Here is a 16,412-nt window from a genome sequence, read left to right on the forward strand (position 1 = left end):
GGGGTGACACCACCTAGCATGGTCACCAGTGGAGGACATCAAAGGCTACCTCATATCTTTTCTTGTAAAGGACATTAGAGTCCAATTCCAACCCCGAGGCCTTCTTCTGCTAGAGGAAAAGCCATTACCTTTCCCTATAAAAGAGGCAAAAAAAAATCACTAGTTTATGTGCCCAATCTGATTATAGATGATTCATGATGATGATATGCATTTATTATATTTTTTGTTGATATTTTGACTCTTATGGCTGAGTCAGGACTCAAGATTTAGGACATGGTTCGTTGTTGATATGTGATGTAGCACTAGACTTCTTATACATCTTATATATTAGTTTTTTTTCATATTTATGTCTTACTGCATTTTTCTAATGTTGTGGATACTTTAGATGCTAAAAATTTGAAAATTGTCGAGAAACCCATAGGGCAATATTTAGGATGATTTCTCTTTAGCTTGATAACTGCTTGTGATGTTTTTTTATTTTTTCTTACTTATTAGCTTCTTCTTGTATTATTATGGTATTCTTATCATCAAACAACTACCAAAACAAGAAGATCAACAGTACACAAGAACACGGAATATAGGCTGCAAGCCAGGGCCAAAACCTCTCCAATTGAAAAGGAAAATCCACAAACTTTTTCTCTTCTTATAGATTCTTCAATTGAGGAATTCTAAGACCTCCAAACCAAGACTAATACCTCTCAAATACCAAGTCCAACCTTCTTGATGATGTGCTTCCTTTATCCAAGTAAACATCTTCCAGTAACACAACTTCGACCCCCAACAACAAATTTTCGGCCTTTACTGTGGATCTGAAATTTTTGGCCTTCCCAACAACAACTACTTCCACACATGTGAGCTTATTTCAGGCTTCTAGACTTCTTGAGACCTTCGCTTGACTTTCTCCTTCTTCTAGGGCTTGAGGATGACCTAATGAGCCTTCTTTTGACACTTTCTCCAAGTTCAATCCTACAACAGCAAAAACCATAGTCTCCTTCCTTTGCACGTGTGAAGAGAGAGAGAGAGAAATTACCCAAGCACTTGATCTTTGTCCTTCTTCTGCCTTTGCTAACCTCTTTCTTTTTCTCCTTTGCTTGCTTGATGAAAGAATGAATTGTGTCTCTAAGAGGTCGAGTTCCCTCCTCTATATAGGCTTTCAAGGTGGACGAAGTACCTCAATTTAGGCTGACTTCTTAGCTGACACACTGACTTGGTCTCGGAGGGTATTTTGACACTTTAAATACAAAAATAATTCTTTTTACAAGTTACAATGTGCTCGATGGGGTCTTCAACATATGACAATGACTCTTTTGACTTCTTGACCTAGGACAAACCTAGAAGCACTCAATGGGTGCTTGACCTCTAAAATAAAAAACCTTGAGCATAAAACCCATGCTTCAAAAATAACAATAATAATTTTTCTGTCATTTTACAATATACATAAATCAAAACTACATTTCATATTTAAAAAAACCGAACCTAGTTACACATTTTTCAACAAAAACAAATAAATATTTTGTATTTTTTAAATTTTGTCAATATTTTTCTGATTTTTATCAAAATTTCCCACTTATATAATTTTCATTTTTTGGATCCTTGATTATTTATTCCAAATGCCAACTTTTTCATCATTAATATGGGTAAACAACTCTTCCGAACTAAACTCCTAATAAGTCCCAACGACCACCAACTTAGTTACTTAATGACCCAACATTAGAGTAATAAACTTACATTACTTAATGACCCAACATTAGAGTAATAAACTTACAATCAAAGTAGCTCATGCGCAAAATAAATTTTAGGCACCCAAAACTACTTGGATATAGGGAAACATTTTAGTGTTGTGTCTTTTGGAACTTGGTGGAAAAAATATAGATAAGACTCCCTTTCGGTTTTTGATTCACATTAGCTGTCAAAACTATATTATTTTATTTTATAAAATTGAAGATAATAATTTTTTATTATTTACAACCCCAAATTCTGGGTTACATATTTATTTGTTATTATTAGATTCCTTGTTTGAAAACAAGAATTATGAAATGTTCGAAAGTCACACTATGTAAACTCAACTAAGTTGCGGTTCGGTAGTAATTCAATGGAAGTTTACTGTCACTAACTCAGTTCAATTCCTAGGGCATTCTATATGGCTCTACCCATGAATCCCTGAAGCACCGTGTCATAGGAGATTAATCCCACTACAGCAGAAAACAAAGGAATTTCTAAAAAAATAAAAGCGTTAATATTGGAAATCATTTGTAAAGATGAAATACATGTAAGTTGATCTTTAAAAGCAAGTTTGAACAAAAGCTTTCTTTGTAGATTCTTGTAACCCTCCTTTACTAGTTCTGAATTATATTTTCATGATGTTTTTTTCCCTTTCTTATTTTTGGTAGACGGCTGTTGAATTTAAGTTTTCTATCCATCGCCACAATTAATATTTTGGTAATCTTTAATTTTTTCATAATCTATATTAATTGCAAGTAGGGGGTGCTTATTTAGAGGAAATCAAGGTTAAAATATTCTGGACACATTGTCTACCATTCTCTCATGTAATTGTTTTAGGGTTTCACCAGAGTAGAATAAGGTAGAATAAGGGTGGCACTACTGCAAATAGATTCCAAACACCAAAAGCCGGAGTTGGTGATGAGACTTGCATTTATTTTACTTGTATTCTCCTACACTACGGTCCAATAGTAAGACACCAATGGCATCAATTATCCTCACAAAATAAATTTGTGATCGCATAAAAATATTTTGTGCTCATCATAATATTTTGTGGTCATCGCTGCTTTCAGTCTTTAGGTTACCTTATTCATCTACAATAGAAATGAGCCAAAAATGCCTGAAATGGAAAATTTAATGTCAACATCCAAACTAGCTAAGCAATCTATTCAACTGCTGCCAACATCACCCACTTTTCATGTACCAGCACTAGAATTCAGTTTCTTTGCATGAATAGGAAGCTCACAAAAAGAAAAGTTATAAACTCTGTAATTCTTTGGTGACTGTTGAAAGAGAATCCCCCTTCTCAACTGTCTTTCAAGATCCACTTCCAGCCTGCAAATGCTATAAGTTGCTTAAGTGCCTCGACTATTGCTGAGTGTAAGTTGCATGGCTTTCAGAGATTAAATCAAAGAGGATTTACATGTCAGGTAAATTTATCAAAGCAAAAGCATAAACTCCATCAAGAAAACAAAAAGTGAAGCACCGAATGTTTAAACTTGAGTTGGTAAGGCTCGAGGCTGAAATGTAACCTCATGCCTATTATTGATCCACGTTCTCGCTGTAGCATCAAAATGTAAATGCATACTCATGGAACTCCAGACATATGAAACCAAAACATGTATTTGCATCAGACGAGGATGAAATGCAGCAATAGTAGAGTAGAAAGCTCGCCGGTATAACTGGAAGAAACAGCATTGAATAGGATACTGCAGAATGTATTGGAAAGAAAAAAATGAACATTTTAAAACAAGAAGATCCTTAAATAAAGATATTACTGAGATGTGATATTTTGCATTTTACATATCTCCAGAATCAGGCAAAGTTGACGTTGAGTTATCAAAATGTGCAAATAATCCAAATTGGAGAAAAAGATATCTCCCTTGCTGTCCAGATATATGCCAAAACTAAAAGACATATTAATACTTGGTAAGAAACCAGCTATCCATAAGACTCTTGTTGCCAGACATAATTGACCTCCGTTAAACCAGGCCTCATGAGTATTTCTTGAAAGTCATAAATTCTAACAAAGAAAGCAATGTTCCAGCTAAGACTCAACGCTAATCCAGTAGTATATGAATAAAGATGTTTCATTTATATACAAAATGAACTTAGCTGTGCACACTGTAGCATCCTATTTTGCAGCCGCAATGTTTTTGTCTTTGATAAGTACAATCATCCCCCAAAGTTTTGGAGGTGCCTTTTCATGCTCCCTATCTTTCTGCAATGCTTGACCTACCAGTACATTTGGCCCAGCAGAACGCATGTAAACTACTTGGTCTTTAAAAGGCCATGGATGCTTGGCTGAATAATATGGAAAACCATAGGAAGCCGTTATTCATGGTACTAACAAAATTCAGAGAAAAAACGCTTAAAGTATATGCAAAAATATTCCACCGCATTAAATTGAATAATATGATCCATGTGAGTTCCCTTGCTTTGGATTAACAATTTAAATAAGTAATACCATCTCTATAAAGGTCATATAGTAACTGTACAAAATAGAAAAATTACCACAATAAAATACTCGCTGAAATAAATAAGGTATTCAAGATTTATAGATAGTAAAAATCATTTCAAGCTGGAAAGTGAGTAATAAAGATTTGCAAGTGGACCAACCAATAAGCATTTTGGATACTTTGGAATCAGAGAGCAGGTTGAATATGAAGAAAAAGTCAAAATGAGAAGCGTCAAACAACCAAAAAAACACAAAGAGGAAGATGCATAATTAACAGGCAAGTGGAAATTGTTGATTTGAAACTCTCTCATCTTCTTATTATTATTCTTAAAAAAAAAAAATTAATGTCAATCCCACCACTAATTAAGTAATCATTTTAATTAGATGAATCCTTCTTCTTACTCCTAATTATTTTGTCCTAATGTAGTACTCTTTCCTATTAATTATCTATTTTCCTTTAATTAGTTAATTTATTTAATCTGCTGAATTGACCCTTTCATTTATCATCTAATTATTCTTTCTAATTTAATTTCCTAATTTATTTTATTCTTCAACCGCTATATTAATATTTTAATATTATTCTCTAATAGCTAGTTTATTATTTTATTATTATTTGTTAACGGCTAATTCATATATTCTTTCTATAAATGAATCCACAGCACTCGTTTGTGATCATTCAATTCTCAAATCCCTGAAGATGAGTGGAGTGTCGACCCGAAACGTTGGACAAGATTAAAAAAATCCTTCACACAATTTCAGCCGGAAAAATTTCTCTCAATCAAATATTCATTAAGCAATCAGTTCAAAAACAAGAAATCCCATATTATTTTCTTGACAGTTGAAACATCAAACAAGACCAAGACATATCTAACCAATGGCACAAACAAAAAATGAGCATCTATGGAGAGATCTGTACGTTGGAAACATCAAATAAATGCAATCACCTTTTCTTTTGAAATATGGTTTTTATATTACATTTAAAAACATGATATTAACATCTAATGTTGCATCAACAAGCCAAGTGCGGTCCATGATGTCTTGTTTAGTATAAAAAATGATGGTTATTATGTCAGTCTCAGCCTCAATTTTTAAGAATCAATATTTGTGTTGAAGAATTCTACTCTAGTTGTGTCGCATACTGCTAAATCGGCTTTTAAAGCTGACATTCCCCCCAGGTTGAGCTAGGAAGAGCCTCTATTAAATGTTGTTATGCATCTTCTATTGCCTAATAATGAGAAGCTGAAGCAACTATGCTTGTTGAATTTACTTAATGATACGAGATAAATAAACAATAATATATAAAAAGTGAGGGAAGCTGAAGCAACTATGCTCGTTAAATTTACTTAATGATACGAGATAAATAAATAATAATATATAAAAAGTGAATGAATGACGAGATTATCAGATTAGATTACAATGAGGACCCGTTTAAATTCGTAAGGGGGTGCCTTGATACCTTCTACTAAAAGCTATTTCCTTTTATCAAATATTATTTTATTATCCTTCTTGATTATTTTCTTATCCTCTTGTTCGGTTAACCCATATACATTATTATTATTATTATTATTATTATTATTATTATTATAATACATTGCCTTTCCTTTTAGTTTTTTTTGTCCTCAAGGAAAGGGTAATGAAAGATGTCATTGACCAATTTTTTTTGTCTCCCAAGATGCATCTTCTTCTGGTAGGTTCTGTCATTGAATGAGATATTTCTTAATTACCTGCAGCATAATTTGTTTTTTCTAGTGGTAATCTAATGATAGATTTTGGTTCTAATATGACTTTTCCTTCATCATCCAATGTAGGAAGCATTGTTTGTGTTTGTTTGGAGTTTTTCTAACACTTTTTGAGATAGGATATATGGAAAACATTGTGGATGCAACTCTTATCTAGCAAGTCCAAACAATATGCCACTTGAATGTTCTTGTGAACATGATATGTGTAGCTTGGGAGATACTTCAAGCCCTAGTGTTCAAGGGTTGGAGATCAAAGCACCACAAATGAACTTGTGGGTTTGAAATCCAAGCTTGGGGGTTTTGCACCCATCGTGATTTGGGCCAAAACCATGATGGATTTACAACATATGATGGATGAGGATGATAGTGCTTGGCGTGACGATTCCAATGCAACAAGAATCATCCAATTCCGAGTTTTTGTTAGAGAGAACTGAATTTTTGAAGTTGACTAATAAATTATCGTTTGTCAAGTTACGCAGCCTTGATGTAAATAAGCCTAATAGAAGGGTCTCTTCATTAATTCGGTGAAGCCCCTCCTTAGGCTATAAAAGGAGGGTGATATGGTATTGTTTGAGCATCCATTGTGAGTGCAATACATCTTCCATCGAGCTCTGAATTTGGACAGACCTAGCCACAGCTAGAAGGAGACTTAGAACAGCGTGTAAAGGAGGTCGAGGAGCAACGTGAAGGGTCTGTGTTTGAGGCCGAGTAGCTGGTCAGGAGTGCGGACTCATTGCAGGATTGTCTTATGGGTTAAGGCAGATCCGAAAGGGCTGTTCAAGTGTGTTCTAGTGCAGGAAGGCTGGGCAGTCAAGGCTGCAGCAAGGAGAGGTTAAGATCAGCATAGGGAAGTCTGCCTAGACAGCGTGGGAGAGCCCAGATTGGAGGCCGAACTGCTGTAGGGTATGCGGATTGGGTTGAGGGACTGTTTTGTGGACAAAACAGGTCCGAAGTTAGCTGTTTCTTAGGCCAGTATTGCTAGGCAAGAGACCGAGGTCAGGAGGACAAAACAAGGTTGTGTTTGAGGGCTGGTTGGGTTGATTTGAGGGAGGCCGAGAGCTGGAGCTGCTTCCATGGCAGCGTTGAGGTGACAAGGCTCCAAGGGACAGTGTGGCATAAGGAGGAACCCCTCCAAGAAGGACCGTAACCCTTAAAGGGCTTACTTTGCTACCAGCGTGGAGAGTTAAGGGCTGAATTGTGGCCTAACCAGAATTGCAGGAGCAGCAAACTAACAGTGTGGACAGCAGTGTTTTGTGGAGGTGTATTGGGTCCAAGTTTGACCATGTTTGGATCAATTTGATGAGTATCATGTTGGTGCCATGCAGTGTTTTTAAAACCGGAACCGGTGACCGAACCGGTCCACCTAGCTAACCGGTTTACCGACCGGAACCGGTCTAACCGGGACTGGTTTGGTCTAAACGAACCGGTTTTTAAAAAATACATTAAATAATTAATTTTTAATGAAACAAAACTATTTTTAAGATGTAAAACCATGATTCCAAGCCAATAGAGACAAAATATGCAAAGTTTGCTCATTTATATACCATGCAAAGGTGAATATATCAAAATGGCACCGAGTGCAATACATATCATCGACAAAATAGCAAAATACATAAGAAATGAGGCTCTAAATGGCCTATAAAGTCCACAAACAATGCTGCAAGCTATGAGGCCATTGGCCTACTACAAGTCTACAGTGTACACATGATCAATCATCAAGTCCATCACCACTACTAGACACAGGATCATCATCAGGAGCTACATAGACATCATCTGGTTCAGAGTCTGAGGATGCCTCAGCACAAGTCAGAGTAAGGTCTGAGTTACCTATGTGTTTGAGACTGAGTCATGAAAGAAGTTCAAAGCCAGATCTCTGTAATATTGTTGTGTAATCTGAACTCTCCTAAAAGGGCCTAATCTAGGCCTTGTTGCAGATATTTTCTAGCAGAACTTGATCAAGATATTTAAAACATATTGATGACACCTTGTTGATGGACTGACGCCAGCAACTTGTGGAATAAAAGGTTCAATCACAAAGCGAAGATGCATGACAAGAATTTATTATACAGGAAAGAAGTAATGAATTAGTCATGAGAATGCAGACCTACAAAAAGATCATTGAAACAAAGCCAGAAATCAAAGTCCAAAACATATTAAAGAAGGCCCGTCGTGAAGTTTACAAACAGATTTTGAATTGCACTGTCAAGTACCTCATTTCTCTTTGAGATTTATTTTGTGCTTTTTTGAAATACAAATCATTTCATAGTTTGAAGGACTCTAAGATCTCCATGCAAAAGACATTACAATGATGGGTAGCTCAGCGTCTCATAACTCACAGCCATAAATGAGTCTAACAAAATTATAAGTCTGCAAATGAAAGGTATGCATCATGGCTTGATTTACCCACAGTGACCTTAATCAATATTAAAGATTTTTCTTTGGCATCATTCTTAAAAAATTTCAAGGCTTGGAATAAAAGACATGTATCAAGAGGTTGATTTCACAAGAATATGATCAGTCAGATCATAGAACTGTCAATCTTGTTGAAGATTGGCAGCTTCGGTCAGAATTTCGTTAGCAAATTAATGGAGAAACTTAATATTTATGACTTTGGCCAAGTCAGCCTCGTAGAAGACAAGTTGGCCCCACATTTCTGACCAGCATTGACTATCTTGATTGACTTGTCCATAAACCGGCCGGTTTAGGACAGAACCGGCCGGTTAGCAATAAACCGGCCGGTTTTTACCGGTTAGGTCTATTTTCTGGGCAAATGAGGCTTCTAACCGGGTTTTTTCACCGGTTCTGACCGGTGAGCCTCCCAACCGGCCGGTTAGGCCGGTAACCGGTCAGACCGGAACGGTTTTTAAAACTATGGTGCCATGTGGATGATCTTCCGAGGAGCTGAAGGATCTTCCTAGGAGCAGAACCAGCAGTGTAGTTTTTGGGTCCAAGTGTTGACTATTGCATGGATCAGTTGATGGGCAGCTTGAGGAGGCCTTGGGAGTTGTTTGGAGGAGCCCACGTGGATTGTTGGGAGGCCTACCAAGCAGCCAAGGTGACAGCAGGCACATCAGATCGGAAGGCAAGAGGACAACAGCAAAGTGAGTTGCAGATGGACCCTTGGATGATGGATTGGGTGTCATAGGTCTGTTGGAGGGCAGCATGTTGGCTACCCAAAGTAGCCCTAGAGCAGTAGACAAGAAGGACGTTGTCGGTGCGTGATTGGGTGAAGTATTGCAACCTTATGTGTAGCTCTTTGATGGATGAAAGAGGCTACTAGAAGGCAGATTGGAGCCCGAGACTTGTGTGTGGAGAAGGACTTCTATAGCAGATGATGGGCAGTCCTCCTAGCCCATGTTCATTGTGGGAGATGGACATCTTGCAGTGATAGGTGGCAACCCTCTGTGCCCTATGTTGGTCTTCATCAATGCAGCACAAGAAGACCATAGTGGGTTGAAGTCCCTAAGTAGCTGAGGAGCAGTAGTGGGCAAATTGAGAGTTGTTCACAAGTGGAGCTGTGAACAACTCAACAGGAGTCTCGATGTGTTGTGACCTTGATGAACGAAGGCACAACTAGAGAGCAGATTGGACAGCCGAGATTCGGTGGCCAGATGGACTTGGAGCATTAAAAGAGGCAGGAGTTGCGGATCGGGAGCCGAAGGACCGAGTAGGTACAGGGTACGACCGAGAGGAGTTGAGAGAGCGTGCTATATCAGTCAGATGGTCAGAGTATCTTGTTGAGGACAGATTATTTGTCGATGGACTGACACCAAGTCCCAGTTTTGTATCTTGTACTGAGGGCCATTATCCCTAGTACAAGAGCCCTAGGCTATTGTATTATACGTTGTTAATATAACGAAGTTGGGTTGAAAAATTAAAAAGTTGTCTATGTTCTGTGCATATGTGATTTACTGCTTTATATTTCCGCTGTGCAAAGTAGTTTATGGTTGAGATTCTTGGTTTGGTAGCGTCAGTGATTTTAAGACTCTAACCTAGACCCAAGGTCGTGGAAATTCAACATGGTATCAGAGCGTATCTGAGCTACTTTGAGGGACAGTGAATCAAAGTGTGCACAACGAAGCAACTCAAAAGAAGTTGTGGGTGTCTGGATCATAGAGCAAAGGGTTCAGCTGAAGACATAGAGATGTGGTCTCGATAAACTACGTCATGAGATGGGCTGGGAATTCTGGTGGATCGGTGGTGAACCTGGTGCACTTCAGTATGTTGTGTGGCGGTTTGTAGATCATGGACTTCCTATGTCTTGTCATGGATGGTTGGGACAGCTCGAGGGTTTCTTTGGCATGGACGAGATCAAAATGAGCAAGATGGCTTCATGTGATGGACTACAGATTGGCAGGCTAGAGTCTTCATCAGATCGTGATGTTGCATATCCGAGATTGGAGGGATTTTCACGAGTGGTATTTGATCTAGGAGGATGAGTGCTTGCAGGACTGAGCCAATGGAGATCGTGTAGGCTTAGAGGGAGCAACCCTATGGAGTTTTTGGATCTTCAAGTTCGAATATGATAAGGCAAAGGCACTACCGAGATTGCCAGATTCATTCTACAGGGTATGCTGTAGTGATGGATGCCAGATGGGCTAGTGTCGTCACCGAATGATGATGGTTACTTCCTAGTCTTGGAAGTACCTCCCTCGCTAAGAGGGAGTGTTGATTTGTGTAGCTTGGGAGGTACTCCAAGCCCTAGTGTTCAAGGGTTGGAGGTCAAAGCGCCACAAATGAGCTTGTGGGCTTGAGATCCAAGCTTGGGGGTTTTGCACCCATCATAATTTGGGCCAAAACCATGATGGATTTATGACATATGATGGATGAGGATAATAGTACTTGGCGAGATGGTTCCAACGCAACGAGAATCATCTGATTCCGAGTTGTCGTTAGAGAGATGAATTTTTGAAGTTGACTAATAAATTATTGGTTGTCAAGTTATGTAGGTTTGACGTAACATTGTAAACAAGCCCAATAGAAGGGTCTCTTCATTAATTCGGTGAAGCCCCTACTTAAGCTATTAAAGGAGGGTGATATGGTATTGTTTGAGCATCCATTGTGAGTGCAATACATCCTCCATCGAGCTCTGAATTTGGAGAGACCTAGCCATAGCTAGAAGGACACTTGGAACAGCGTGTAAAGGAGGCTGAGGAGCAGTGCAAATGGTTTGTGTTTGAGGTCGAGTAGCTAGACAAGAGTGCGGACTCATTACAAGATTGTCTTATGGGTTAAGGCAGATCCAAAAGGGTTGTTCAAGTGTGTTCTAGTGCAGGAATGTTGGGCAGTCAAGGCCGTAGCAAGGAGAGGTTAAGATCAGCGTAGGGAAGTCTGCCTAGACAGTGTGCGAGAGCCCAGATTGGAGGCCGAATTGTTGTAGGTTATGCGGATTGGGTTGAGGGATTGTTTTTTGGACAAAATAGGTTCAAAGTTAGTTGTTTCTTAGGCCAATATTGTTGGGCAAGAGACCAAGGTCAGGAGGACAAAACATGGTTGTGTTTGAGCGCTAGTTGGGTTGATTTGAGGGAGGCCGAGAGCTAGAGTTGTTTCCATGGCAGCGTTGAGGTGACAAGGCTCCAAGGGACAGCGTGGCATAAGGAGGAACCCCTCCAAGGAGGACCGCAACCCTTAAAGGGCTTAGTTTCCTACCAACGTGGAGAGTTAAGGGCTGCATTGTGCCCTAACCAGAATTGCAGGAGCAACAAACTAACAGTGTGGACAACAATGTTTTGTGGAGGTGTATTGGGTCAAGGTTTGACCATGTTTGGATCAATTTGATGAGTATCTTGTTGGTGCCATGTGGATGATCTTCCGAGGAGCTGAAGGATCTTCCTAGGAGCAAAACCAACAGTGTAGTTTTTGATTCCAAGTGTTGACTATTGCATGGATCAGTTGATGGGCAGCTTGAGGAGGCCTTAGGAGTTGTTTGGAGGAGCCCACGTGGATTGTTGGGAGGCCTACCAAGCAGCCAAGGTGACAACAGGCACATCAGATCGGAAGGCAAGAGGACAACAATAAAGTGAGTTGTAGATGGACCCTTGGATGATGGATTGGGTGTCATAGGTCTGTTGGAGGGCAGCGTGTTGGCTACCCAAAGTAGCCCTAGAGCAGCAGACAAGAAGGACGTTGTTGGTGTGTGATTGGGTGAAGTATTGCAGCCTTATGTGTAGCTCTTTGATGGATGAAAGAGGCTACTAGAAGGCAGATTGGAGCCTGAGACTTGTGTGTGGAGAAGGACTTGTATAGCAGATGATGGGAAATCCTCCTAGCCCATGTTCATTGTGGGAGATGAACATCTTGCAATGATAGGTGGCAGCGCTCTGTGCCCTATGTTAGTCTTCATCGGTGCAGCACAAGAAGACCATAATGGGCTAAAGTCCCTTAGTAGCTAAGGAGCAATAGTGGGCAAATTGAGAGAGCTTTGAACAACTCGACGGGAATCTCGATGTGTTGTGCCCTTGATGGATGAAGGCACAACTAGAGAGCAGATGGACGAAGGCACAACTAGAGAGAAGATTGGATAGCCAAGATTCAGTGGCCAGACGGACTTGGAGCATTAATAGAGGTAGGAGTTGTGGATCGAGAGCCAAAGGACCGGGCAAGTACAAAGTACGATCGAGAGGAGTTGAGAGAGCGCGCTACATCAGCCAAATGGTCAGAGTATCTTGTTGAGGACAGATTGGTTGTCGATGGATTGACACCAAGTCCCAGTTTTGTATCTTGTACTAAGGGCCATTATCACTGGTATGGGAGCCCTAGACTATTGTATTATATGTTGTTAATATAACGAAGTTGGGTTGAAAAAATAAAAAGTTGTCTTTGTTCTGTGCATATGTGATTTACTGCTTTATATTTATGCTGTGCAAAGTAGTGTATGGTTGAGATTCTTGATTTGGTAGCGTCAGTGATTTTAAGACTCTAACCTAGACCTAAGGTCATGGAAATTCAACAATATGGTCCATAAAATCTAGGAGTGTTACAATCCTTTTTGCTAATCCCATGTTAGTGTCACTTTGTATATTTATTTATGAGAAATTATGTAAAAATGTAAAATATGGCTAAGCTGGAGGAATGGACACAGATTCAAAGGCCCGAGAAAGAGGAGTTTCTTGTGTTGTGTTTAAACCTATGAAACCGGATTCATCCCCCAGGCCCTACGTGTCCCGAATCCAGCGAATCGGACACGATTCGAGTGAATTCGTGTCCGAAAATCGGGACATTTCATGTTCGATTAGGACACTTTGAATCCGGAACGTGTCCTGATCAGGACACTTCGAATCCGGAATGTATCCTGATTTTCGGACATGAATCTAGAAATCAAGAACCCGCATAGCATTATAAAGGCGTATTTCCCCATTTTATTTGCATATTCACTTGTTTAGTTTGTTGTGAGTGTTAGGGAGCAAGGAGCAAAATGTGTGGGAGCATTTTCAAAGAGATTCAAGCAACAGGTAAGTGCTAGAGCCTATCAGATTTGATGATGGTGATATTATAGACGGGTCATCCTCCACACCAGCAAATGCAGAGATGACTTTGGATACAGAGGAGGAGGATGCAGTAGTGGTGACCATGATGATGAGGACAATGATGATGGCTATGACGATTGATGACTCATGAGTCATGAGCTACATACTGCCTTGAGGCTTGTATACTTGTAGACTTGTAGTTGTAGTTGTTTTGTATTTTCTATCTCTATTTGCCATTGGCATTGCACTACCTATGTAAACAGTAACACATTTTGATTTTGATGACTTAATGAGAAAACTACAATATCTTTATCTTACTGTCTTGTATTTCTCCTATTGGATCATTGATGAATTGAATATGTATTATAAATTTATAATTTATCATTATGTCACAATTGTATTTGTAATTTTGTATGCATAATGTTACTTTGTAAAATTTACATCTAGATGAAGATCTATGTTTGAATCAATGAATTTGTATCATGAATGAGAATTTGTGTAAGAAATATCTATTTTTTAATATATATATATATATATATATATATATATATATAACGTATCCGAACGTGCTCTGTTCCGAGGGGTCAACGTGTCTATATTTGACACTCGAATCCCCATATCCGTCGAATCTCGAATCCCTGTGTCAAGTGACTTAGGTTTAAACCCAAACCCAAGCCACTTCATTTACTTCCATTATACCCATCCCTTGACTAATTAAATGGTCTACACAACGAACAATGACATTGAGTGTGAGCTACCTAAGCGAAGGATGAGCCCCATATTGTCCCTGTTCTCGTGGGGTGTGTTTGGAAGTCAATACGCAAGAGAAGGGACAAGGATAGCGACGACAAAGAACAAAGAAGACAAGGGGAAAAGAGAAGAAGTGAAGGCAAAAGAGTGGGAGTGCTCATGAGAAACAACGCTCAGGTTCAACAACATTGCAAAAAGCATTTGTGGTGTGCTTGGCAAATCGTTCCTTTCATTCTGGCATGCATGTTGGATTTGGCCGAGATGACTCAGTGGAGATATTGATTCACTTGGTGCTTGCCTTGGGATTCAATAACCACCCTTAGAGTGAGATCATACTCTTGAACTGAGCAGACCTTCACTGAACCTTGGGTGAATCCCTGTGATTGATTTCTAAGAGATAGAGAAAGTCACTATGGTTCTTATTTAAAGGAGTAGTTGATTAACCACCTAGACAATGGTCTCCTCTTGATTATTGTCCGACTAACTACCGGTGTGAATTCCCTTAAGCAATTAACTCCTCAGACTTTGAATACGGCTTGGGGGTGGTCAGCGACAAGAAAGAGTGTCGTGTAGTTGGCCTATGGTAAGCATTCCTTCATATTTGTACCCATTAACTCCTCAGACTCTGAATACGGCTCGGGGGTGGTCAGCTACAAGAAAGAGTGTCGTGTACTTGGCCTATGGTTGGGTAGAGATTTGAAGTCCCTCCTTCAATTGCCACCCATTCAAGTTGAACAAATAAGTATAGTTATTTGTACCCATTGTATTATGGATGATGAATATAGGAAATATTCATCATCCATAATATAGTGGGTACAAATATCTATACTTATTTGTTCAACTTGAATGGGTGGCAATTGAAGGAGGGACTTCAAATCTCTACCCAACCATAGGCCAACTACACGACACTCTTTCTTGTAGCTGACCACCCCCGAGCCGTATTCAGAGTCTGAGGAGTTAATGGGTACAAATATGAAGGAATGCTTATATCTTTGTATGTCCATGATGAATGCTTGTTGATATGTTCTCATGGTCATGTGAAACTTATGAATCTTTGTGTTTACTATTGTTCCCATTAGCTACAAACTTTATATATATATATATATATATATATATATATATATATATATGTGGTTGCTTGATGTGTTTTAGTTAATCTGTTATAGTATGTCATTTCCCTTGTCTAAAATGTCATGAATATCATGGATTAATGCCTTGTTGAAGGTTGTCAACTCTTTGTGAGGAGGAAGTAATCAAGTGTTGAAATTCTAAAGTTCTATGCTATAACAATTAATTATTTCAAAAACTTCTTTCTACTGCAATATTAGTTAAGCAATTGTAGATAGAACATAAACCAAATGCACAATAGAAGACAACTAAGAACAAAAATGAGATGCAAAATTTAGGTCCAATGACCAGGGAAAAACCCACAAGGGGAAAACCCAACAAAATTCTTCTTCTATTAGATATTAATTGTTTAATAGAGATATTGAGTAAGTTCACCCAAATCTGAACAAGTTGTAGCGTAAAGATTACTGGTCGCAATAACAGATGCAAACACTGAATCATACTTCCCTTCAACTGAATCAACCTTGGCTCACCAAGTCCATCTCTTACTCTCCAAGTCTCTCCAACTCTCTCTCAAGCTCAAATTCTTCTTTCACAATGCACAAGCAATGAGAATGAGATACAAATATAGGAGGAACAACAAATTATGATCATAAAGAAGGAGAAATACACATGCCTTGAGGAGGAGTTACATATGCCATTTAGGGGAGTACAAATGCCTTTGTAACTTATGCCATTAAGGAGGTACACATGCCTTTATAATTCATGCCATTAAGGAGGAAATGTAACATATGCATTAATTGAGGGGAGTTACATATGCCATGATTGATAGCCATGACTGAGAGACACGGATTTCCTTTTAATAATAATATAATAATATCATAAAGGATAATAGTAGTAGTAGTAATAATAATAATAATAATAATATTGATGATTAAGTTGAGATTGAACTATTAGGATTGATTAATGATAAGTTAAATGATTTTCCATCAACTATACTTGATTACCAATTGATGCAAGGTGATTTACTATTTTTGGAAATTCATACTTCAAATGCTAGACCTAACTTTCTATTTTTAGAAATTAACTAAAACATTGTCAAAAATGAGATTTTCGTTAAGGAAATTCATCCTTGAGATGCCAATTTTCAACACTCCCTCTCAACTAGGGAGGAATTTCTTTCTGCGTCAAAGATCTTTGCTTTCTCTACTC

General features: G+C 38.7%; 1 protein-coding gene across 1 annotated transcript in view; it reads right to left on the reverse strand.

Annotated features, from left to right (window-relative positions):
• Nucleotides 1–3,482: 3,482 nt before the first annotated feature.
• Nucleotides 3,483–16,412, reverse strand: part of LOC149243059 (uncharacterized) — a 181,602-nt gene continuing 168,672 nt past the window's right edge. The window contains exon 8 of the mRNA XM_089374402.1: nt 3,483–4,023. Within this exon, the coding sequence (XP_089230528.1) occupies nt 3,854–4,023 (170 nt within the window). The 3' untranslated portion in view covers nt 3,483–3,853. The remainder of the gene's footprint in view (nt 4,024–16,412) is intronic.

Source organism: Pinus tabuliformis, chromosome 8 (assembly GCF_031772625.1).
Source record: "Pinus tabuliformis cultivar Carrire ecotype Pingquan chromosome 8, CPIR1, whole genome shotgun sequence".
NCBI classification, from domain to species: Eukaryota; Viridiplantae; Streptophyta; class Pinopsida; order Pinales; family Pinaceae; genus Pinus; species Pinus tabuliformis.